Below are 24,439 nucleotides of genomic sequence, written 5' to 3'. Positions count from 1 at the left end.
CTTTTGGGAGACTTGCTTATAGTATATACATTGCAAAGGGTGCAAGCCTGGGTGGTGTATGGAGTTCATGGGCTGTCCCCCAAAAGGAAAGCAGAGCAATATGTTTGGCACCAGCTTGGCTGCAGGAGTCAGGGAAGGAGGCATACAAGGCGGCACCCAACTATCTTTGGGACTCCACTCTGGATTTGTGTAGCAGGGGCGTAGCCAAGCCCCCTCTCCCCACCAAAAAACACACAATACAAATACTTAACTGGGTTTCTATTCCCCCTAACATGAAGCCTTCCCCCTCCAACATAAATCCTGGCTACATCCATGTTGTGTAGGGTTTACTCCTGAGACTTTTCTTCTCCCAAAGATATCCCACAAGGCTTGCAAGCATTTTTGTGTGCTTTTTATTGTACAGTAAATTGTTCTGTGTTCTCGAAGCTACCAGCATGAGTCTGACCAAACTGCGGGAGGCAGTGGAAGACAGGAGTGCCTGGAGTGCTCTGGTCCATGGGGTCACGAAGAGTCGGACACAACTAAACAACAAAATTGTTCCGTTCTCTTCAGACGACGGACGGTACAGAAATTAATAATTAAACCAATGAGGAGGGTGCAGAAAACAAGAGGGCTACCTAGCTACATGGGCACAGCCAGAAATTTTTGTTAGGGGTGGGGGCAGAACCTTAGATTTGTACAGTATTGATTAAGGAGAGGCAGCTGTTCCCCCCTACGTTGGCTACGCCCATGGCTGGCTAGAAAAGTTTGGTGGAGAGTGAGCTAGCCAGCAGGCGAGCACATCTTTCCATGGTGGAGAAAGGCTTGACAGAGGAACTTCCTGCCTCTCCACCTTCCTATGGAAACACCGACGGGCCCAAGGAACAGGCGCAAGCGTCGCCGCTTCCGCGTTTTCCCGCCTTTCTCCCTGCGTCTCCCATAGCAACGCCTCGGCGCGCGAGTCCGGTTCTCCCGCTCTCTGGAGGCCGCGGCGGAGGGATATCTCCGCTTGTGCTTCAGCTCTCGCTGAGACAACGTTTCTCCGTCCGCGTCTCCTTCCCTCGCTCGGAAGCTTCGACCTCGGCTTCTCGGTTGGCTTCTCTCCCTCGTGTGAGGGGCTGCTCTTCCTCAGCCTCGCGAATAAAGGCTGCTTGAGAGAGCTGCGCGGTGCGAAAACAAAGAGTCCCCGCTAAACGGCCTTCTTACACGCTCCCCCCCCACCCCGACGGTAGATTCCTTTCTGTACAAATCTGCCCCGTTTCAGTTGATAAAAGTCCACGATAACGCCTCTCTCTCTCTTCGCAGGTGAACATTTAGACCTAACCCGTGTCGTGGCCGAGGGTCTCCAAAAATCTCCCTCCCGTGGATTTATAGCCTCCCAATTCCTAACGTTGCTGCCAACTCGAGAAGCAAAAGCAACCCGGCCTCGCTTAAGCCGTCTGTTGGCGGCCCATAATGGCTAAGCTGCTAGGCTTCAAGCTACAAAGCACGCTCGAGCTATTTATTTATTGAAATTTTAATTATTGATTGAATTTATTTTCCTCCCTGAGGAGACCAGTTGCGGCAGGCACAAGTTCGAAAAGAAAGCTTAAAGCCACATAAAATGTTATGAAATCCATTGCCATTGAAAATGTCTTTTAAAAAGCAGGTTAAAAAGCTTCTTCCGTCCAACGACCTTGGGGTTTGTACCGACCTGCGGACAAATATTACTATGGCTACCAGCCCTTTATCCCTACACAGTATCTTGTTAACTGAGCTGCCTTCATAGGCGGAAGAGCCAAAGCCAAACTTTCGGCTCAGAATTGTGGCTCAAAAACAGCTTTCCTCCTCTCCTGCCTCAGACCCCTACCGCTAACCACAATAAACCAATAAAAACCCTAATTACCGGTACCCTTTCAATTGCAACCTGGCCTTCTACAGCTATTAATATATACTCTTTTACCAAATAAACTGTTACTTTGGATTAAAACACTTGTTAATTCTGCATCCAATGCCCTCTCACCGCTGGTTTGTGAAGCAGTGAATACCCAATCCATATCTATCCTGTCCTGTTTCTCATGCAGTAATGCATCCCTTCACCACAAAAAACAGCTTTTTTTCTGAATTGAGAAAAAGAAAGATAGATGTTCCAACCCCATGCATCACCTCCATGCCATTCACAGTAGGTTGGACTCCCCAGTTAATTTGTTCGAACTAAAACCACACCATCATAGGGAGGGATCTCAACCTAATTATACATTATTTTGATTTAAATAAACCTAAATTTGGGGGTCACTCCACATATGTGAGGATGCAGGTGGCGCTGTGGGTTAAAGCCTCAGCGCCTAGGACTTGCCGATCGAAAGGTCGGCGGTTCGAATCCCTGTGGCGGGGTGCGCTCCCGCTGCTCGGTCCCAGCGCCTGCCAACCTAGCAGTTCAAAAGCACCTCCGGGTGCAAGTAGATAAATAGGGACCGCTTACCAGCGGGAAGGTAAACGGCGTTTCCGTGTGCGGCTCTGGCTCTGGCCAGAGCAGCGATGTCACGCTGGCCACGTGACCCGGAAGTGTCTCCGGACAGCGCTGGCCCCTGGCCTCTTGAGTGAGATGGGTGCACAACCCCAGAGTCTGTCAAGACTGGCCCGTACGGGCAGGGGTACCTTTACCTTTACCTTTTACCACATATGTGAAATGGCAAATCATATAGTCAATCCAAGGTCCACGACACTATGATACAGCTGAAAACCTGTGCCTGTTGTGCACACACAGCACAGTGTGCCCTGTAGGAGAGAAAATACTGTTTTCTAATATAATTCTGATGTTAGCAAAGAAAACCTTCCAAATTAATCAACTACATCCATGCTACTGCCGCACAAAGAGATATGAAAGTAACTCCCTATTTTATCATTGTATTTCTTAATGCAATGTTTAAGCCAGGTTTAACTTTCACACAGCAGTTCTATATATGTCTACTCAGAAGTACGTACTACTGAGTTTGAGGAAGCTTACTCCCAGATAAGTGGATATAGTGTTACATAGCCTTAAAGTCTTATGAAACTTGTGCTTCGAACAGATGAAGTTGTTGGGGCAGTCCAAATGAGTTTAATTTTGCTACTTTCACAAAGCCTGGCAAATTAATTACCCAAGTAGCTTTTTTGCTTCACAGATACTGGAATTATGTTCTTGTTTTGCTTGTTGCAGGTACACACAGAAGTGATCTTATAATCTATTTTTCCTGGATAAGAACGCATCTGTGGAACCAAGTTCTGATTGTCGAGGAACTTACCTGTGTGTGCTGATGGAGGATATTTATTACAAGTCACTTGAAAATGAAGCAGTTGGACAGTTAACTGCATTCTTGTCGAGAGAAAGTAGGCATTGGTCATTCTGAGCTGCCAGTCATGTAACAGTATTGTAACTGCGTCAGAAACATCTGCTCCTAGAACCACTTCCCCTTCCTCAGGGCACTTCCAGACTGTTGCCATTTTTGGTTGGGATTCAGTCACATATCAGTAAATTCAGGTCACACAGTTATAATTAATTAATAAGGAGGAACAAACCTGCTTCCCCAAAAGATCAGACTTTTAATGAAAAGGAAAGTGATGGGGAAATGCACTGGAAAGTTTGAATTAGCACTTGCTTTAAGGTAACATAATAAATCTCCCTGCAGACAAATCAAGATGCATGCTCAGGAAAAAGGTCATCTGGAAGCACCCCAGTTCATATGATTTCCACCATAGTTTGCCCCCCAGCTGATTTACCAAGGTTTTATCAAGCAGGTTGAGATGCCCTCACCTCAGTAATGGGATTGTAAATACATTTCATAACAGCCCCAGAAGGATGACTTGGTCTGCAGATAATCTAGGCTTAGAAAAAAAAAGCATTTATATAAATATTACTTCCTCATGTTCCTTAGCAATGCCACGGGACAGCATTGGCGTCAGCAGCAAGAATATCACCCTGAATGCAGGCCAATGCTCTGAAGAACATGTTCTGAAATGCACATTCAAGGCCTGTGATCCAGAACAAACAGGTAGAAAGTTTTTTTAATATCAGTTGAAAACTATCAGTCTTCAAAACTGCTGGGAGATCAGTTTTTTGTTAAGATGTGCAAATACCTTTCAGAATAGTTTAGCATCAGGTTATATATTATAGACTCTTGGCTATATGTCATCTTGTCAGTGAACCTAACATCACTGTATTGAAGAAGCACACAATTCCAGGTCAACTTTAATGACAATAAGTCCTAGCAGAAAGATGGAATACTTTCTTCTTCTTAGACAAAGTTTTATTGACTAGGATGTGCAAAAAATAAAAATAAAAATCATTCATTGATAGACATTATCCAGGACTCCTCCCAGTACTTCAAAGTTACATAAATTTATTTTACTTAAGGTATAATAGAAAGAGAAGAAAAGACAAGAAAATAAGTGATAATAAGAAGGAAGTGGGTGGGAAAGGGAAGCAGTGGTACAAAGCTACTATTCCTTTCCTGATACATCATTCATTTTCTTTAATCATGGAGACTAGAAGCTAATGGATTAAAAATTAAATATAAATTCACATTACTTTTCAGACCAAGCAAAATTGCTTTGTGAGCTACTGCTATGGGGTATTTTAAAACAATACAGATATGTAGACTAGTTTATATATACAGTTCATATATTTATGACCGACGATTTTATCAGTTGCAAATGCCTCATTTTTTCTAAACTGGAGAAACAAAGACATATAAAACGTATCACAATAGCTTGCTTTGGTAGATAGCAGAGACAACTAAATCCAGATTTATTGTTCTATGCAATTTTTATATTTGAGTTTTCTACCTACCTGTGTAATTCTGTCTACCTGTATTCTGGTTATAGGAGAGGTGTCTGTCTTCCGAATCATTGAATACTTGCAGGAGATGACAGGGCAGAACTGTGAAGACTGGAGGTTTCGGTCTCTATATAAGAGGTTGGACCCTCAAGAGAGAGGGATTGCTGTTGATTTTTCTACCTTCTGTGCAGTTATGAAAGATTGGATCTCAGACTGTCGACAAGAGGGGTTAGTAATTGTAGTAGTCAGATATTGCCTTACACATGGCCTTGGTTTCAATATTAAATTCCCTGAGAGATGTCTGTATTGTTAGTATTCTAAGGGAACCTGAGGCATGGTGAATTTTCTTTTAAGATGATGAGTAGTTAGAGTAGGGATGGTAAACCTTATCTGGCCCTCAGACGTCTCCCCAGGCCATACACCTTCTGGAGCCATGCTCCTCTCCCGCCCAATGTATTTTTGCCTGGCCGGAATTTGTGCTTGAACTCTAATGCTGCTTGCTTGCTTGCATGGAGGATGAAGAAGATACATGACTCTGTGACTTTCTCAACTTTTAAGAAAGCATAATAGTAACATTTTAAAAAATTGAGACTTTATATCAGCCTTGCCCTGGTGGTGACTTTCCAAAGATTTTTGTCTACAATTATCCCTGACCACTAGCAATGCTCTGATCACCTGCAGAGGAAGGAAAAACAGGATTTGATGTAATTTTATTAATGATGTAAGCAAAGGGGAAATATAATTCTGGCTTATTTTCCCACCTGCTTTTTTTCCTAACAAAAGGGAAGATGCTGTAGACCTAACAAACAGCATCCAAGATCTGCAACATGGCAACAAGCAGCTAGCAGTGCAGAACACCAAGCTGCAAAAGACTATTGAGGCTGCAGAAGAGCTCAACTCAAGACTCTCTGAGGAGATCTGTGACCTGAAGGGGAAGCTGAGAGGGTAAATGTTGGAAGTGCTTGATCTGGTATCATTAATTATGACTAATACAAGAAGGCAAATAGTAGAAGATTTAGTCAGTAATGAAGACAGGGCTGTAGGAAGTGGGGCAAGAGCTTTGTTGAATCTGTGGAACATTGAGGGGCCATTGGTTGTGCTGAAAGGAGTTATTGTAATATGACACTGTACCCTCTGATGTGCATGTATTTCCTTACCTTCAATACCATTCCCTATTTCCTTCCCTTCTGAGTACAGTGCTACCTACTAAACATATGTTTGGGTTTGGATTAAGCTTTTCTTTTATTTTTCAACCGCCTGTTTCGTTTCCAGTTCTTGGGTCTTTCTCACATAGCTTGATGATAGTGAAGTTTGGAGGTAGAATTCAGATCATTATAACTAAACAACCACCATTCTTTATTACAGCACCCAGCCAGCCTTGGAGCAAGCTAGGGTGATGGCAAATGAATTAGAGGATCTGAAGGTTTTCTCAAAAAGTCTGGAAGAAGAAAATAGTAAACTGCACGCACAAGCCCGACAGCTGGTAGGTGAATCAGTTTAGTTTCTGGTAAACTTTCCTGTTTTGTAAAGCTTACACACCGTTGTCTCAATTTGTTTGAATTATTCAAATGACATTTTGATTTTTGGGTTGGGGAGTTTGGGTTTTTATTTCAGCCAGTTCTTCTGAAACAGAGAAGAAAGGAGTTCATGTAGTTGAATACACATGCAAATGTGTTGTGCATGTGGATAATTCTGTAAAGCATGTTCGATGAACTTGTGATAGCTGGCTTTTTAGAAACTACTGTTTATGCCTGTTTAGATAATATATCTGCACAAGAAGCTTTCACAAACCACTTCAGGTTATCCTTTTGCTGAAAAATGTTATATTGGAATTCTGGATCCTCATACAGGCTAATCAAACTGTAACATTCCCTTCCAAACTTTAGGTAAAAGAGCAGCAGTTCCTTTCTGTTCAATTGGATAAAGTGCAGGAGATGGTGAGCAGGGGCGATGGGGACTTTTAAAAAGTAAAACCAGCCATGTCAGCTGTAGGATTACATAAATGTATGAAAATGAGGCATGTGGTTTAGTGCAGATTGCTGCTGTTTGTACTTGTGGCATTACAGTACAGGTGAAATCTCAGCTGTCAACTGCACAATGGAGAATAAGCATCCATTACATACAAATCACTGCATGCGTACTGAAATTCCATACAAGAAACGACATGTCCTCCTCCAGGATATCATCACACATATGCACACACCATGATATCCCTTCAGAATGGATATCTTCCTTATTAATCTAAAAAACAAACAAACTCAGAGGCTGTGTAATAACAAACTGATGCAGCACATGGGAGATAGTAATGTTAAAAGTCTGTTGCGTTTGTCTTCTAGAACAAGAAACTGCTTCTGGAGAAAGAAAGCTCAAAGTGTAAAATTAAAGACCTGTTTACAAAGAAGGCTAAAATGAAGGTACTTAAAAAAACCATGTTCAACTAGTTTGTCAGATGACTGCTGTTTTTGTAGTATGGATTTGTGACTATAACTTGAGGGCATCTATTTGTATTCTGCTTTCTTCTTGCAGTCCCAGATCTCTGAATATGAAAACCTTATCTCCTGCAAAGATGCTGCCCTAAATGAGGTGAGGTATATATAGGAAAAATGACAAATTGGAAGTCTGAAATTAAGGTGCTATGATGGAGGTGAGCATCTGGGAGTATCTGTTTTCCTGGGTTCAGTGACACTATGGGTGATAGCAGCACCACATATTGTTCGTAATGTGGTGAATTTTCAAGTTGCACACTTCTTTGCATGGAAGAAAAGCGTTCTTGCTATCCTGTCAACACACTGGGTTTAATTACATTGAACAATTTTGTGCATTGGTGAGTCCATGGACTGAGTGGTAGTTTCCAGTGGTATGAACAGGGAGTCATTTGCAGCATCCACCTGTGTCATGAAGACAATTTCCCTGTATTTCCATTGGGAAAGAAGTTATCTGAAAAAGTACATGACATCATGATAAGTTGCTAGTTTGTACGTTATATTGCCACCTAATTAAACAAATCTTAGTTGATTAATTGTGATTAGTTTATTTGATTGATTATAGTTCCACACGGGTAAAAACAATAGTTTTAAAGTTGTAATTGATTAAACATTATGGTCCTATTTGTATGACTTGATAATCTTTGAAGTATTATATGCATCCTTCCTCTGACATTTTTTACAGCTTTGGCTTGTCTCTGTATTCAGGGATCACTAGGTGTCACTGCAACCTCATCGCTAGACATAACTTGGTTCGGAAAAGAAACCATCCATATTTTGAAAAATTACCGGTAGTTTGGTGACAGAGGTTCTCTGTAAGATTATGGTTTGCTTTGAGATGAGGTTGAGTTACATTTTTGTTTGTTTGGTTTTTATTATGTTTGATTATGTTTTGTGTTTACAGAAAACAAAACATGCTGAAGAACTAACGGTCACCTTGGATGAATACAGAATGGTAGTACAGGTAGTGTGGGACTAGGAGGAATCTAGAGTGATATATATATATATATATATATATATATATATTACAGTCTAGAGTGAACAATTATTTATTTATAAAAATATTTCTATACTGCTATTTATTTTTTAAAATATGTAAAACTGTACAATAAAAAACATGTAAAAATGTTAAAATCAGAAAATAGTCAACAACTATGGAAAGATGTATTCTTAATTGCCTGCATAAGCCTGATGGACTAGAAAAGTTTTCAGCAGGAGCTTAAAAGCTGAAACAGAAGGCACCTGCTAAATCTCTATTGTCAGAGTACTCCACGATACTGGGCTGATGACACTAAAGTCTTGGGTTGCTTGTTGTCAAATGATTCTCACCAGCTTGGGAAACAACCAACAATGCTCCTGAAGATCATCTCAGTCACCAAGCAGGGATATAAGAGTTCAGGTGGTCCCCAAGGTACTCTGGACCTAAGTTCTTCAGGGCTTCGTAAGACAATATGAAGATCTTTATCCCAGCTTGGCAGTAGATGGACAGCTAGTGCAGATATTACAACAGTGGTAATCACATGTTCTCATCCAGATGCTCCCATCAGCAGACTGGCAGCTGTATTTGGAGTTAGTTAGTTGTGTATTAAGCAGAAGTATCCCCCATCAAATTCTATGACCACAGAAAAAACAAGTCAGAATTGGTAATAATGATAAGGCATGGGAAATGATGAATAACAGGTTCACAGCTGTAGATCCCAAAGGCTAATCTTCAGTCTATGACAGATAGCAGAGGCTACCCTAGGAAAAGGGACACATAGACTACTGGATGGGGAGCAGTATGCATACAGTGCAAAAACTGCTAACATAACTCTCTGATATTTAAACAAATGAAAGTGAAAAGTTTCACATGATGTGGAGTTAACATTGAAACAACATAAATGTTCCCAAGGCATTAGAGCAAATTAAATGTTTTGGAGAAGTGGCGGGTTTTAAAATAGACACAGAAAAGACCAAGATGTTAGTCAAAAACATGGATGAGCAGTTGAAAAATTTGAGGATTTGGCTGACTGTGAGAAATCTCAACTTATTTCAAGATAATTATATTAAACTGTGGAAGGAGATTTTAAAAGAGTTGGCAATATGGTAAAGGATGACGCTTTCCCTACTAGGTTAAATTTCAGCCATCAAAATTAATATACAGTGGTACCTTGGTTTTCAAACTTAATCCGTCAAACAGACTCCTGAATCCATTTGAAAACCAAGGCGCAGCTTCCAATGGCTGCAAGAGCTTCCTGCACTCAAGCAGAAGCCGTGTCAGATGTTTGGCTTCCGAAAAACATTCGCAAACTGGAACACTTCTGGGTTTGCGGCATTTGGGAGCTGATTTGTTCGGCAACTAAGCTGTTCGGGAACCAAGGTACCACTGTACTTCCTAAAATTATTCCAAACAATCCTGATTGTTAATAATTTAAGCTGCCTCAAAGAATGGAAAAAAGATATGATTTGAAATTTACTGCATGCTATACATTGAAAGAGAATCACATGAAAATGATCCATAGATGGTATCTAACTCTGAGTAGGTTGGCTAAGATGTATAAAGTAGAATCAGATTTGTGTTGGAAATGTAAAGAAATGGAGGGAATCTTTTTTCATGTGTGGTGGGCATGTAAAAAGGTTAAAGAGTATTGGGAAATGATTTACAATGAGATGAAAAAAATGTTTAAAACAACTTTCCCCAAAAGATCAAAGGCATTCTTGTTAGGAATAGTTCAAGCAGAAGTTCCCAGGTGTCAGAAAAATTTATGTATGCTGCAACAGCAGCTAATGTATTAGCCCCAAAATGGAAAGTGAGGGAGGTCCCTTGTAAGGTAGACTGGTAACTTAAGATGATAGAATTTGTGGAACTAGCAGGGCTAACATATAGAATAAGAGAGCAAGAAGAGGAGTGGAAACCTTTTGTTGAGTATATGGAAAATAATTGCACACAGCTGAAAACACTGGCAGCATTAAGATAAATTCAACAGGTTAACTAATATTCGAGTATTGTACGATTGGAGAACTGACTAAAATGGTTATAGTAAAATATGCAGGTATAATAGGCAAACAAAATGAACCATGGAAGGGGAAGGAGGGAAGCAACTGATTAAATGGTATTATGTAAATTGTTTATTTTGAAATGTTAAACTGAAAAAGAAACACTGAAAAGTTTATAGAATTGTACACAAGACCTTGCAAGGTAGACCCATACAGACTTCCCCACTTTACTTTGTGCTAGTATAGTAGCTATCATACTTGTGCACCAGGTTCTCTTTGTGATCTCCATTAGGAACTGAAACTGGAGGTCAGCAGACTTCAAGAACACCTGTCCCAATCCTATCAGGACCAATATGTGTAAGTGTTGCCAGAATAAGCTAGGTGTTTTGGAGGGTGGTTAGGATACAGCAAGCCCAGATGTATCTAGTATAAAGGAAGGTGTGGTGTCCAGACAGGGATAGCGCTATGGTTTTCGTTACAGTTGCCTGTAAAATCATTATTGTGTTAAACTAAAAATTATCCTTTCGGGACAGTGAAATGCTTTTTGAATTTTCCTAAAAAATATCCCAAAAGCAATTTCAAAATGATTTAATTATTTCATTCTTTTAACTGGCAGTTGTCAGAATGCTCCCTGTTTATGATTAGCTTGAATTCTGTATGAATCATATTCTAAGAATATACCACTAAGTAAGCTATTATGTTTTTGAGGATTGTTAGCAAGACCTTTTGATTTAATTTTAATTGCATAGAATTAAACTTCTGAAGCGTATGGGGTTTTAGCATGTATTGTTTAATTCCCTTGTATTTGGAAGAGCTAGTTTTAAATTGTAGTACTTCACCCTGAGGTTTAGTGATGGTTCAGGATACAAATTTTAACTAAATGCATGAATAAAATTGTTATTGCTATTATTAATAGTAATTTTTCAATACTTTTTCAGTAGTGTAATATTAAGCTCTGGTAAAGCTGTTAAAATTGAGTGCCCCCTGGAGGCAGATATTCAGACAGTGAAAGCAGACAGCTTTTTCCTCAGAGGGGACAGTTCATAGTTGCATGATCTGTCCAAGACTAAATGAGGTTGTTCGTATCATCCTTATTGCTCTCATTCTGTTGTTCTTCTTCTTCTTTCAAAAGACTTAACAAGTCCACAAAGCAGCTGAGCAGGGAGCTGGAATGTTTAGGGAATGATTTATCTGGCCCCAGGTAGTTGTACCTCGGGAGTGCTCAAGAAACAGAACAGATGCAGCTTAATTTGCTGTCTCAAGAGAAATTAGTTTTGTCCTCTCCGAGACCTGTCCATCTCTCTTACGCACGCACATCATGTTCTGTGACCCAGTTCTTTGTGACTAGCACTAAGAATCTGAAATAATTTGTTCTGACTTGCTAGGGAGACACTGAGGTCAGGTCTGGGTGTGTTACGAACATGGATAATTTTGCTTTGCACTTTAGTGAGACAGGGATTTGCACTTCTACTAAAGGACTTATTTTGATTTTTAAAATCAGAGCTGGGAAAATATATATTAAGGTCATCTAATCTACCTCGCTATCCTAATGTTATCCAGACCTAAACAGTCTTTGACAGACACAAATAAAGTCTTTAAAAAACAAATTGGGTTGCATCCAAGCTTGCCATCTTTCATAACTGACTGATAAAACCTCCTATCTCCTGCTGCAATAGTAAATGGAAAAAGTGTTTTGTTTTTATTTAGGTGCTATTGTGTGATTATAACAACTTTTTTTTAAAAAAGGAAGGCTAAGCTAAAAAACTCTTTTGGCACAAATTAACCGATTAAGAAATGATTCCAACCAGAAAGGCTGTGTTTTTAAAGATTTATTTTTAAAAAATTGTACTAAAGAACACCAAGCAGTCCTGGAGAAACATTTTAATAATATTTTTTTAAACTATAGTTGAAAAGGTGTTTTAGTGTGAATTAAGAGAGTAATTAAAAATAAGCATGCTATTAAAGTAGAACTGACTGGAAAGGGTAATAGTGAAGGTGTGTGAAATAACAGATACATGATGATAGGTACACCCACCTGGTATATCACTGTACAGCTTTTAAAAATACAGAAAAATAGTACTAAGGTGATCTACCCCTGTGGAGATTGTTCTAGTATAGTCTGAACAAAAGACAGAATCACCATAGGGAGAACCCAGGAGGACAATGATTTGATAACAGCATGCAGATGACCCATAAATTGTAAGTGAGCAAAGCATGAAAATTCCAGAGGAAATTCTAGTGTAGAAGAGTACTAATAGCGTTGTTAATTTTTATGTTGTTATTTTTATGTTAATGTTTATTGTTAATTTTGCTTTGTTAATTACAAGGTAAGTTGTTGATCCTGAGTTATGTGGCCAAGGAGGTTCATGTAAACTCCCATTTTAATTGTTTGCAGTTCTGTTTGACACAACGAACTGTTAACATTCTTTTTGATGCAGGCTGCCAGGAGATTTCCTAGAAAATGTGAAGACCAGCTCACAGGTCCCTGCACAGCCACTCTGGATGGAAATTGAAGAATCACAGAGAGTAAGAAGCCACAAATGAGTATAGCTTCTTGGAATGTCTTACCATTGCTCTCACCATAAATGGAAAGGATCTCAAGACTTAATTCAGAGAAACCCAGAGTCTTGGGTAGATGCTTGCTGTACAGGGTTACACATTTATCTAGTTTGAAGGGAGTTGTTGCTCAGCACTAGTGATGTTGCAGGCACTATCCAGGACCAGCCTGTGATACTCACACAATTACGACACTCATAGTAGCTGTTGTTGTGCTAAATGGGAGAAAAATAACATTTTGCCAGTAACAAGATATTACACTTTTGTGTATTGGAGAAAAGCAGCACCTGTGTCACAGAAGTATATGTTGAAGAAAGACTTAAGATTTATTGGACTATAAAATGATGATAGTCCCTTGCTGTCTTCAGCAGCAGTTTGGCGAGGAGGCTGATTTGCCTAGTCCTTTGTGTGGGATGTTGACATCTTTGGTGACAGATCCATTGGCTTCAGGTGACATTGGATCTTTGGCAGAAAGGGTAAGTGTGGAATTCACAAGTGGTAAGAAAAATAATGAAGTTTTCTTCCTTTTATTCCAGAGAACATGTGTGCTGAATTAAAGCTACCAGTATGCTGTTAGTAATATTGAAACTAAATTGACTTCACACCAAGCAGCACTTTAAACTTTGAGCCCTGTTTCAAAAATGGAAAGTCATCTCAAAAACTGACCTGACCACCCCATCCCATAGCACACACCTCTGATTTTCTCAAAATAACTTTTTACCTACTGATATCTGGAGCTAGCTCTAATTTTGTGTTGTTGGGACAGGTGCTGTATATATTTCTTTTTCTAGAAAACAGAGCATGATCCATAGTCTTATCTTTCATTACCTTGGTAGCCTTTCCCTGAACTCTAGTTCTGAGGCCTGCCAAGATATACTTTAATACTAAGGACCCAATGTGCGGTGTGACTCATTATCCCAGCAGCCTCCCACTGTTCTGTTTCTCTCTGTCTACAAATTGGAATATAGTATAAGCAAAAGCACCAAGAATACTGTGGCTTCCAGCTGGTAGACATGCATTTGCTGTCACATCAAAGTGTGGATGGGACTTGTTGCCTTTTTGTTGCTGCAAGCATGTAGGAATTTGTGTAGGTGTAAAGTTATGGTGCTGAAAATATGAACAAGTCCCCTGCTCAGTTTAAGAAGAGTGCATGACCAGAAATCTTATGAATTGGACATTGTGGCTAATGCCTTTGGGGTGGAGTCAGTTGTGCTCTCGCTTGCCCTATTTGTTAAAGGGGTTTTGTGAAATCAAGCTGTTTCTTTATTATGCAAGCTGCAGTAGCATTTTGTTGGCAATTGGAGGGGAGGAACTGAGGACTGTATGGGTGGGTGTTGATAAAGCGTGCCCTGTCCTTGCATCTTGAAAAAGACCCCTGTTAACTTGGGCATATACTAGTGGACATGAACGTGGGGGAAAAGAAAGCCATGTTAGATGTAGGAGCTGGAAGACGACAAGCTGCACAAGGCAAGCACACTGTCTTAATCTCATCCTCCTATTTAAAGAGCATTTGCTATCCAGTTGATTGAAGGGAAGATGTTTGTCATGTTGTAGTGAAGAGGAGCCTTTTCTCCTACTTTCATAGTCATATATGAGCCAGATGCTGACAGTTTAAATGGGTGTTTGTACCATGGCAAGTCACAGAAGCAAAGCCAACGCTGAAAGTTTGGAGAGACATATGGCCCATCGGCCTCATTTTCAAGGGAAAGCGGGACTCCAGCATTGGCATTAGAAAAATGCAAAAGCCCATTAGGTTTCCTGTGGGGTGCACAGACTACACAGTCTGTGTTCAATTACAAAACGGGCACCGGTGGAGCTAACAGGGACGTGATTAGCAGTAGGGAAGTTTAGTATGAATACTAACAAAAAGACATTAGCTGCTCGGTATCTAAGAAAGCAGGTACTATTTTGAATAATACTGTTCTGGAGATTATGATAGTTTGTCTGGAAATGCTTACTTACATGTAAAGGTCCACAGACAGCATTTTCTGAGCTTCCTTGAGGCTGCAGTTCGGAATCTCAATAAAGGTACATTTTCAAGGAACAGTTTTCAGGATTCTGACAAAAATCCTGGAAACCATATGCCTCCCTGAATTAGTTTGCAGGGGGAGTAGACAACATTGTGTCAAGCAAGTGTTATGCACTTTGCAGTGCATTTTCAGTCACATTTCTTATCACCAAAGTCTGGAAGTTCAGCTGGAACTTGCTGGAACTCTGTTCCGGTACCTCTCAGATGGGTGCCACTGCCATTATAAGAGAACAAAAAAGGCATTCATTGTGAGTTCTGGCACCTTTTCCCCCTAGAAAAATAGGACTGGATGTCACCAAACAAAATTGTAGCATAAGTCTTTATCTTTGACCATTGTTGCCATAAATCAGGCTCTAATTCCTGTTTAAACTAAAAAAATCAATGATACTGTGAATGCCGATAAGGGAGATGTAGCAAAAGGAAAGAATTTAAAGGCAAAAATATTTCTGATCTTACATTTAATGGAAAGATCTGACCCTAGTTGTGGAGCTTTCAGGAGAAAAGGAAAAGCCCATGATGGTAGCCAAGACAGCTAAACTGTCAAAAAAGAAAAAGGCAATGGAAAGTATTATGCTGTTAGAGCTAACTTCTCGACAAACTGAAGCAAGATTTAAAAAATGATCTGCAGGAAGAGTGGAAATCAGCCTTAAAACCTATAGAAACTTCATTGGATGACAGAATCACAATCTTGGATGTTGCTGCAATAGCAAATGAAACAACTAAAATGGGAATTAAGCATTAAAAAATAATTTAAAAGCTGTCTGACTGAGCTAAAGATATCCCGCTTTGTAAATGTCAGACAATGCGTTGCACCATTTAAATGTTAAAATGAGAGGCTTGGAAGAGACTCAGAAAAAGTTTGATACTAAATCCTTCATTTTATATTGATTAATCAAATAATGCCTGCCTTCCATTACTGACACTGACATTGCTTATCACTCTGGTGCTAGTTTGCAGTCCAACAACAACAGACTGAGAGACATCTTGGTAAAATTTTCACATCTTTCAGCTAAAGAAATCATTTTGAACGTGATCAGAGATAAAGAAGGTCTGGAATGGGAGGGCACCAATATTCTAATCTCTGTCTAGCTACACACAGTTGGAAACAGGCTTTGAAAAAATATACAGATCAGTGGCAGAAAGCAGGAATCCAGTATTGCTGGGGTTTTCCCTTTCAGTTAATAAGGTAAAGGTACCCCTGCCTTTTGCCAGACTCTAGGGTTGTGTGCTCATCTCACTATAGGCGGGAGCCAGCGCTGTCCACAGACACTTCCGGGTCACGTGGCTAGCGTGACAAGCTGCATCTGGCGAGCCAGCGCAGCACACGGAACGCCGTTTACCTTCCCGCTGGTAAGCGGTCCCTATTTATCTACTTGCAACCGGGGGTACTTTCGAACTGCTAGGTTGGCAGGCACTGGGACCGAATGACGGGAGCGCACCCCGCCGCGGGGATTCGAACCGCCGACCATGCAATCGGCAAGTCCTAGGCGCTGAGGTTTTACCCACAGCGCCACCCGCGTCCCCTTTCAGTTAATAGTTGGAATCAATTGTGTTACCCATCTTATCACAAATAATAATGAAGCACATAACATACTTTATTTACCCAGCCTATCATCAGCATCCCAGCAGGGAGATCAAAGCTCAGATGATCTTGTTGGTGGTAAGGAAAAAAAATAGGTATAGAAGAGGAGAATTCCCTGGATGCCAACATCCAGGTTTGGAGCAAGTACTCTGGTGAGATAACCCCAGCAGAGATTTAAAAACACAAAATATGCAGCAAGGTAAAGCATGGCTGTTAGACCTTTAAAATATGCCCTTCTAAGTTCCTTCCAAAGTTCCCCTCTTCCCCTAACATAGAAAAATACCATATTTCTTTTTCAAAGTTTAAAGAATTGGCCACCATACAGGGGGATAGTTTTGTGAATAGAGTCTGTTAAGGTTTCTTGTTATACTTATTCCTAACTATCTTAGCTTCGTGTGACAGAGTCTAATGCCTGTGAGTTCTGTGGATGAGTTTTTGTTGCTGGGTGGTACATTGAAGCATAAAGCTTCAGATTTTGAGAAGTTAACCCGCAGGCCTGATAGTATTGTGAAGTTGTTAAGCTCTTGAAGTCTTGCTGCTCCCATGTTCAGCGGGTCAGGTGTCATAATCATTAAATCATCAGTGAAGAGTCCAATCATATAGTTTTCTCCCCCCAGTTTGGACTCCCTTGATGTCTGGTGTTCTAAGGCATATAACTAATGGTCCTAAAGCTAGGATGAACAAAAAGAAAGAGTGGACAGCCTCTCTTCATTCTATTTAGACTAATGAAAAATTCCTTCTTTACAATGAGATAATGTGTCTCTACCACATTGTATTTGCAAATTACCCTTTCCTAGGCCAAAGAGTTGTTTTTCCATCTACCCAAGTGCAAATACGGGAGCTTGTACCTTGTTGAAAGATAATTGCTTTTCTATTAGATGAGAAAAGGATCAGACAAAGAAGAAGAAGAAAAACCTTTATCTGAGTCTAGTGCCTTTTATACAAAAATCACAATTACTTCCCATGTTGGGTTATTTACTGCAAATGGAGCTTGCTTACCGTAACAGCCACCACCTGACTCCATCATCTCAACATTTGTTTGATTGTACTGGAGTTTAGTTAAAAAAAACCTCAGAAGCAGATTTTCCTTTTCTGAATGATGCTGAAGAAGGCCAAAGATTCATATCAGTAAGAAGACTCATCACTCTTTCCTTCCTCTGTTTATAGTTGATGGAACTAGATACCCTTCTATTTTCCCTTCGTTTTGTGGGAACAGCCTCCATCATTGGGTTGTTCCATCCTTGGAATGAGGAAGCTGAAAGTACACGTATGCCAAGAAACCATACTCCTCCAATGAAAGAGATAGGTGTCAGCTACACTGCCTTGTGGATTACCAACCTTTTGGTTCCAAAGATGGTTGGACAGCACTTTGTATGCCTCCTTCTGGCAACTCCTGCAGTCAAGCTGGTGCCAGACGTATTGCGCTGCTTTCCTTTGGACTACATCAGCGAGTCTGAGAGGGGGGTCTTGTTGTTTGAGTAGCCCAGGGCCTCTATACACAGCCCAGGCTTGTGCCCCGGGGAGGTCACTTTGTTGCTGCTAATGCAGTGGCTTGATTTCACCCCTGAATGCACACTCCATTGTCTCTCGAGACAGATGGATGCCAACAACAACTAGGCAGAAGCAGTCACTCCTTTCTCCCATATTTTTGTGGAACCTTTGAAAAGCATTGGTGTACATTCTTGGTGATGCCAACTTATCTTCATCATTTTTCTGCGGTGAAGGCGACTCCTTAAAAAGGAAAAAATGGCCAGTTTATACCTTAAATAAGTCAATAATAAATAATAATACTTGCTCCAGACTGTCCTGCTTTAGGCAGCAGGTGTGTGTGATGTGTGGAGGAGGAATTGTATATTTTTTAAAAAAACACCTGTGCGTGGAATGCTAACATGCCAGTGAAAAGTGTTCAGTACTTTCCATTAGAAATATTATTTTTCTATACGCATACAGGAGGTTCCCCCTTATTGCTGGCATCTGTCTGTCTCGGGAGACAATGGAAGAGTGTGCCTTCGGGGGTAAAGTCAAACTGTTGGAGAGTTACAGCACCAGCTGTGGTTGTAGAGAAGAGAGAGACGTATTTTACTGCTGCTGAGGTAGCAGTAAAAGGCGTTTGATTTTGCTTCTACAGGTGCAGCATGGCATTTTTTCTCTGCACTCCTCCCAGCAGTCATTCCTCTTCTGGTCCTCATGGGGGTTATTGACCTCCCCTGAAACAGGAAGTACAACAGTCCTAGAAAAATATTAGTTCTGAAACAGGCATAAGATGGCCAAAGGATTCAAAATAAATCTCTCTTAAAAGTGGCAATGGGAAGAGATTGCACCCACCATTTGGGTTTGGGGACTAAGCTGTAGTACAGGCATAGGCAAACTCGGCCCTCCAGATGTTTTGGGACTACAATTCCCATCACCCCTAACCACTGGTTCTATTAGCTGGGGATCATGGGAGTTGTAGTCCCAAAACATCTGGAGGGCCAAAGGGGGAAGCAGGATGAAAGAACCAAGGAAGAAGCTGCAGGGCAGGAGTGGGGAACTCGTGGTCCTCTAGAGTTGCTAGACCCCAAACTCCCATTAGCCCTAGCCAGTAAGAGATTATGGGAGCTGAAGTCCACCAACAACTACAGGGCGACAGGCTCCCCACCACTACTGAAAGATAAAGAGCAAGAAATTGTAAGATACTGGAAGTGATCCTGGATATAACTGGAATGTGAATGCAAATTACTTACAACATTTTAGAAGAAGTCTGTTTTAGGGATAAGGATAGGAAATGCACCTCAGGTGATATGTTTGCTAAAGAAGCCTTTCTTTTCCATGACAACTTTCCTTATGACTGTTCGTTAACATTCTCAAAAAGAGTTTGATTTCATCTACATGGTTAGCTGCGGGTGGCGGACGCGGGTGGCGCTGTGGGTTAAACCAGAGACCCTAGGACTTGCTGATCAGAAGGTTGGCGGTTCGAATCCCCACGACGGGGTGAGCTCCTGTTGCTTGGTCCCTGCTCCTACCAACCTAGCAGTTTGAAAGCACGTCAAAGTGCAAGTAGATAAATAGGTACCGTTCTGGTGGGAAGGTAAACGGCGTTTCCGTGTGCTGCTCTGGTTCGCTAGAAGCGGCTTAGTCATGCTGGCCACATGACCCAGAAGCTGTACGCCGGCTCCCTCGGCCAATAATGCAAGATGAGCGCTGCAACCCCAGAGTCGGCCACGACTGGACCTAATGGTCAGGGGTCCCTTTACCTTTACCTAGTTAGCTACATAGCATTTAATGTTTTGCAATTGCATGACAACTTTGCATACTGTGAAAAGCACGTTCAAGGCTGTGTAAAATTGTTGGTGGGGGGATGGTTGCACATAGACTAGGTACAGCATTTGTACCTGTTCTGGCAGGATTTTGTTCCTTTTTGAATTGCTTTGTGGAACATATTTCTTAAAAGCATTGTGGAGAATTAAAACTTTCAAATGTCACAAGGAGTCATTTGGTGTATCAAACGCACTGCAAAGTAACAGACTCTCAGACAGGAGAGAAATAATAAGGAGGCTAGTATGTAGACATAATTTGTTTAATTTGCATTAAAAAACATCTTCATCACACCTATCAATTTTGTTTTCTCCAAGGCTGTGTGTTCTACCTTTCCAGAAACCACATCGCTCAGCTCAGCAGACTCGTAAGTGTGCATGTTGGCCCCTACCATAAGGCAAGATGAGGTGGTCTACTTTAAGTATAATGGATGAGCAACAAACAGCTTGTTTTTAGGAGGGCACTGTATCATACTACACTTTGTAATCATGTTTCTAATCAGCAAAACATGAGCATAATCTTCCACACAGAAGGTTTAAAGAATCAATTTCAAATAGGTCAGTCTAGAAAGTAATATGAAACTGAAAATGACTTATATAGCATATGCTCTAGGAACAGTTGGTTTCTTGCACTGTTTCAAGGACTGTCTGAAGCTGGGATATAGGCACAAGCCTGTTCCTGGATTAGCCCTAATTGTAAGGAAAAATAGAAAGAATATGCCTTGCTGCCCAAATCCCTGACTGTAATCCTCTCCAGTGTACAGTTGCTGTTAATACCAGATGCATAGTGGTGAAATCAAATTAAAGCACTATGTTCAGGATGAGATGAATTATTAAACTTATGCATATGCTTCTGTGGCGCAACAAACGACAGGAAACAAATGTTCCAAATTAAGTATTTTGACATATGAGGTGTTTTCATGTGCTTGGCTCTTCAGAGATTCTACAACAGCCTCTCAGGAACAAGCTTTAGTCCCAGTGTGTGGCGAGCTAATCCCAACTGTTAGGGAGAAGTCAGATGAAAACTTGCTTGAAATCCTGCTTCAAAGGTCAGGAACTACTGCAGTTGTCACAGACAGTTTTGACAAGAATGTGATTTGTGCCTCACTGTTGGAACTCCTTTGTAAGATTTATGCTGTGGAAAAACTTTCCTGCCATATCGGGTTATGTGGCCATATAGAGCATTTCACCTTTAAGTAGATTCCCTTCCTTCCCATGTCCATCCCTCACCTTTAGCAGATCTCTTACAGCTGCTGTCTAGATTGACGCAGAGCTAGAATTCAGCTGCAGAAGACACTGTCAGTGTATTGTGACCACATACACTGTGGGTGTTGTGAATACTAAAAAGGGGATCACTTTTAGACCCAAGTAGGATGCCTTTCCTCCACTACTGAGTAACCATGCTTAGCCCCACATATTTGAATTTAGGACTAAGGGTTCCCAGGCAGTTGGTTGCTATACTGTAGTTGCCTGTTGGTATAGAAATTAAGGGACACAAAGTGTGAAGCTAGCCCATTCACCCTTCTTCATGTTCTCTGGACAGTCCCAATATGCGCTCTAAATCTGCACAGTCCCACCCTGGTAACATCTAAAGCTAGATAGGTTAATGTGCCCTCTAGCTCCATGCACACATCCAGGTTCCTGCTCATTTCTCTCTTGAGCGCTGCAGTAGTGTCACTTTGGGATTCCTCACTGCACACAGCTGGAGTAGGAAAAGAGCCTGTATTCTAATTTGTTTATTTAACAAATTTATAAACCACAGTCTGAATCCATCAAAGTGGTGTGGGGTATTTATCTGCTCTAACTTTTGTTAAGTTTTCCCATTCTTCTTAGTATGTATTTATTCTACTCAGTTCCCAAGCACATCTTGGCCACTCCTTTTTGCTTCCCTTCTAGCCTTTGATTCAGAAAATCAAATTATGTAGAAAGTGTTCCTCTGGTGGGAGTAAACTTCTACTGGGCAGGTATTGTTAATGCCTTGTTTGTCCAGAAGATGGCCGTCTTATTGACTTCTGCCACCCCAGTCTTTAGGAATGAAGTACTAGAGCCTCATGCCTGTGGGCTCTTTGGGGGAAAGCTCTGGAGTGGCAGATGGTGTTGAGACATGTGGTCTCCAAGCCATAGACTAACTGCTCAACACCAGCTCCATCAAACTCTGTGACTTAGCCACTGTTCTATTCTCTGGGGTAGCAGACTTGCTCCCGGGACGCTTTTGATACTGGCAGACTTCCCCAGCAGCATGGCTTAGGGCAGAGCTTTCCAAACTTGTTGGTGACACACTTTTAAAGTCATGCATCATTTCGCAACACAGTCATTCAGTTTTACTAGCAAACCAGAAGTTAACACAACACACCTGCACATTGCACACTAAATGTGTCGCAACACACAGTTTGGAAATCTCTGACTTAAGGGCTCAGTGGTAGTTGTCCAATGGCCTGCCAAACGTCTGTCACTAAGTGACATAGCTTTTTGAACTTGTCTCTAAAAAGACATGGAGAAATGAAATGCACTACCTACTTCCTGACTAGAATCTCAGTAACTGACAACACAAGAAGGCAACTATACCAACATGGGCTGCAGTACTTGACACCTCCTGTCCAGTGCTTTTGCTGCTTGGTCTCCACAACTTCCCTTGGCAGCGGGAGTTCCTCCCCTTTTGCTCCTGTTATGCACGGTCCTAGCAAGGGTGAGGTCATAGTGGGTGGACCCTCACAACTTGTTCTGGAGTCTTTGCCCCCCCACCAGTGATGGTAATACAAGACACGTCCAGGTGGGGAACACCCTCCAGTGGCCCTCACATAAACACTGCATGGTCTCCCACAGAGAGAAAGCTGCACATAATTGTTCCTATATTCCTGGCAGTATTAGTGTTTCACACTTTTTACTACCCTGTTCCCAGGTGGCCACAGTAAAATAGGTGCAGTCTACAATATAAAGTGGCAGGGTGGTTCAGTGTTGCACACCCTGCTACACCTTGCTGTTCTTTGGGGATTCTGCTGCCTTATCTGAAAACCACAACTGCTTCCATCAACTTTCCCAGCTCTCCCCATCGGCTGTTTCTCCTCTTTGCTTTTGTCTCCTTATCACCACCCCCTCCAAAACTTGTTAACTTGGAACAGGCTTGTTGAAGTTGGTGGTGTGAAATTATCCCACAGGCATATGAACAGCACAATGTCCTCTCTCCACACAGGTTTCTTGTCTCATCCAGCTGCCTGTTACTGCACATCCTTTGGAATCTGGTTCTTCTAGGCCTCCCTGCATTCATTGCACTGCTTGCAGTGTCCTTCTTAGTGCTACCGTTCAACCAACAACCTGCCTGGGCTGAATCCAAAGGATGCTCTTCGCCTCAATTGCAACTGCAGTACCTACAGCCACCACCTATCTAACACCATTCCCTTTCCTAGTTTGTGGAGAGAAAAGGAAGCTGCTAAGAAGTCCTGATGCAAGACAGATAAAAGAACCTGTAAAAAATAAATGGAGTGAACCACTTTTAAGTTTAATCTTCATGTGGACACAACATTCACAATTACTATTTTTTTTGCCAAGTCTGTGGGACATTCAGACAGCACACTGCTCCCACCTAATAGATGATAAACACTCTGTTGACCGGGATCTAACATTCCAGTATTTTTGTGACTTGTGAAAAAAAGTAGACTATTGTCCATTTTCAAATATTGCATTTTTAGGCATCTTTAAGAGAAGCCTCTTCAGCCTAATAAAAATCACGTTCAGGAAAAGCAAAAGGAGGTCTTCTTTCATATAAACAAAAGTGCAGGTCAGGAGTTTGGCTAAAGGCAATGGGGCTGGTTTCTAGAACAGGCCCATTTAACCACAGTACACAAACAATTTTGAAGGTGTGTTAGGAGGCATCTGCACAGGCATGGAATGCTTTTACCGTGCATCCTGAGAATGTTTGAATTTCTGAAAATCTCAAATCCCTTCTAAAATGTAGCCCTCCTTGTTGTAACGATGGCATGAATAGCTATGCAGTGTCTCCCATTCATGAGGTGCCTGGCCCCTCTCCTCTGCAGCCTCCAGTCATATTCCTATCCACTTGTTAGCCTTCTAAGGAATGCCTACCCTCAGGAATAAGTTCACCCTAGACTTGCCTTACCCTGACCATTGCAATTATTTTGCAGCTGCTGCAGATTTGAACTACAAATGATGCAGCCAAGACATGATTCCCCAAATTTGCATCTGCCAGATAGGGAAGGGACAATCAGCAGGAGGGGTGCTTGATTGATACACACATCCAAGCTTCACCCCTCACTACTTTCTCAGGAGTCAGTAAGCTTCAGAAATTAGTCCAGAAATTATAGAGCTTGGAGGCTTCTTATCTAAAGCCTCTCTCCACCCCCTTCCATCACAGAAAGAAGAACAGTAGCAAAACATATTATAAAAGGGGGTTCCAGTATGGTTAAGACCACGGGGGGGGGGGGGGGAATCCATCCAAACTCAGTAAATTCCTTTCAGAGGCAGCATCCAACACTTCAAAAAAAAAATTAAGCAAGGAACACTTTCATCTACACTACAAAAATATTTTTGCTTGAAAAGCTGTGCCCCTACCCCAACTATCCCTGAAATAGGTACTGGAGTACCTAGAAGGCCAGTTACAGAGATAACAGTCTGGCTTTCTTTTGTCATATGTTTCCAGTGATACTCATATTAAGTCAAAATGGGGAAAAAACATTGAGAACAGTACAACAACAACTGAATAGCAGGTAACTTGTAAAATAAATTAGGAGC

The 24,439-nt window shown here is 41.3% G+C and overlaps 1 protein-coding gene across 10 annotated transcripts; it reads left to right on the top strand.

Moving 5' to 3' along the window:
* Positions 1-729: 729 nt before the first annotated feature.
* Positions 730-23,193, top strand: KASH5 (KASH domain containing 5). Of its 10 annotated transcripts, none has more exons than XM_083707930.1 (16): positions 738-1,146; positions 3,158-3,327; positions 3,873-3,989; positions 4,822-5,002; positions 5,558-5,719; positions 6,140-6,257; positions 6,661-6,711; positions 7,111-7,188; positions 7,301-7,357; positions 8,162-8,221; positions 10,526-10,590; positions 12,672-12,759; positions 13,158-13,265; positions 20,012-20,061; positions 20,632-20,742; positions 22,884-23,193. In XM_083707930.1, exons 2-16 carry the CDS (start codon positions 3,255-3,257, stop codon positions 23,077-23,079), a joined length of 1,515 nt encoding a protein of 504 aa, XP_083564056.1. In that variant the 5' UTR covers positions 738-1,146; positions 3,158-3,254; the 3' UTR covers positions 23,080-23,193. The 10 variants fall into 10 exon arrangements, 8 of the variants coding, with proteins under 8 accessions (XP_083564059.1, XP_083564055.1, XP_083564060.1 ...); XM_083707932.1 differs by having other exon boundaries at positions 738-1,207; positions 13,161-13,265; XM_083707928.1 differs by having other exon boundaries at positions 738-1,207.
* Positions 23,194-24,439: the final 1,246 nt, after the last annotated feature.

Source organism: Podarcis gaigeae, assembly GCF_964106915.1.
Source record: "Podarcis gaigeae genome assembly, chromosome: 13".
Classification (NCBI taxonomy): domain Eukaryota; kingdom Metazoa; phylum Chordata; class Lepidosauria; order Squamata; family Lacertidae; genus Podarcis; species Podarcis gaigeae.
Note: the sequence above shows the minus strand (reverse complement) of the source record. Positions and strands in the feature narration are given on the sequence as shown.

Coding starts and splice junctions, on each gene's coding strand:
- KASH5 (XM_083707930.1), top strand. CDS start 3,255: ATGGAGGATATTTATTACAAGTCACTTGAAAATGAAGCAGTTGGACAG. Junction 7,358..8,161: donor AAGATGCTGCCCTAAATGAG/GTGAGGTATATA, acceptor TTGTGTTTACAG/AAAACAAAACATGCTGAAGA. Junction 20,743..22,883: donor CTTGAAATCCTGCTTCAAAG/GTCAGGAACTAC, acceptor CTCTCCACACAG/GTTTCTTGTCTCATCCAGCT.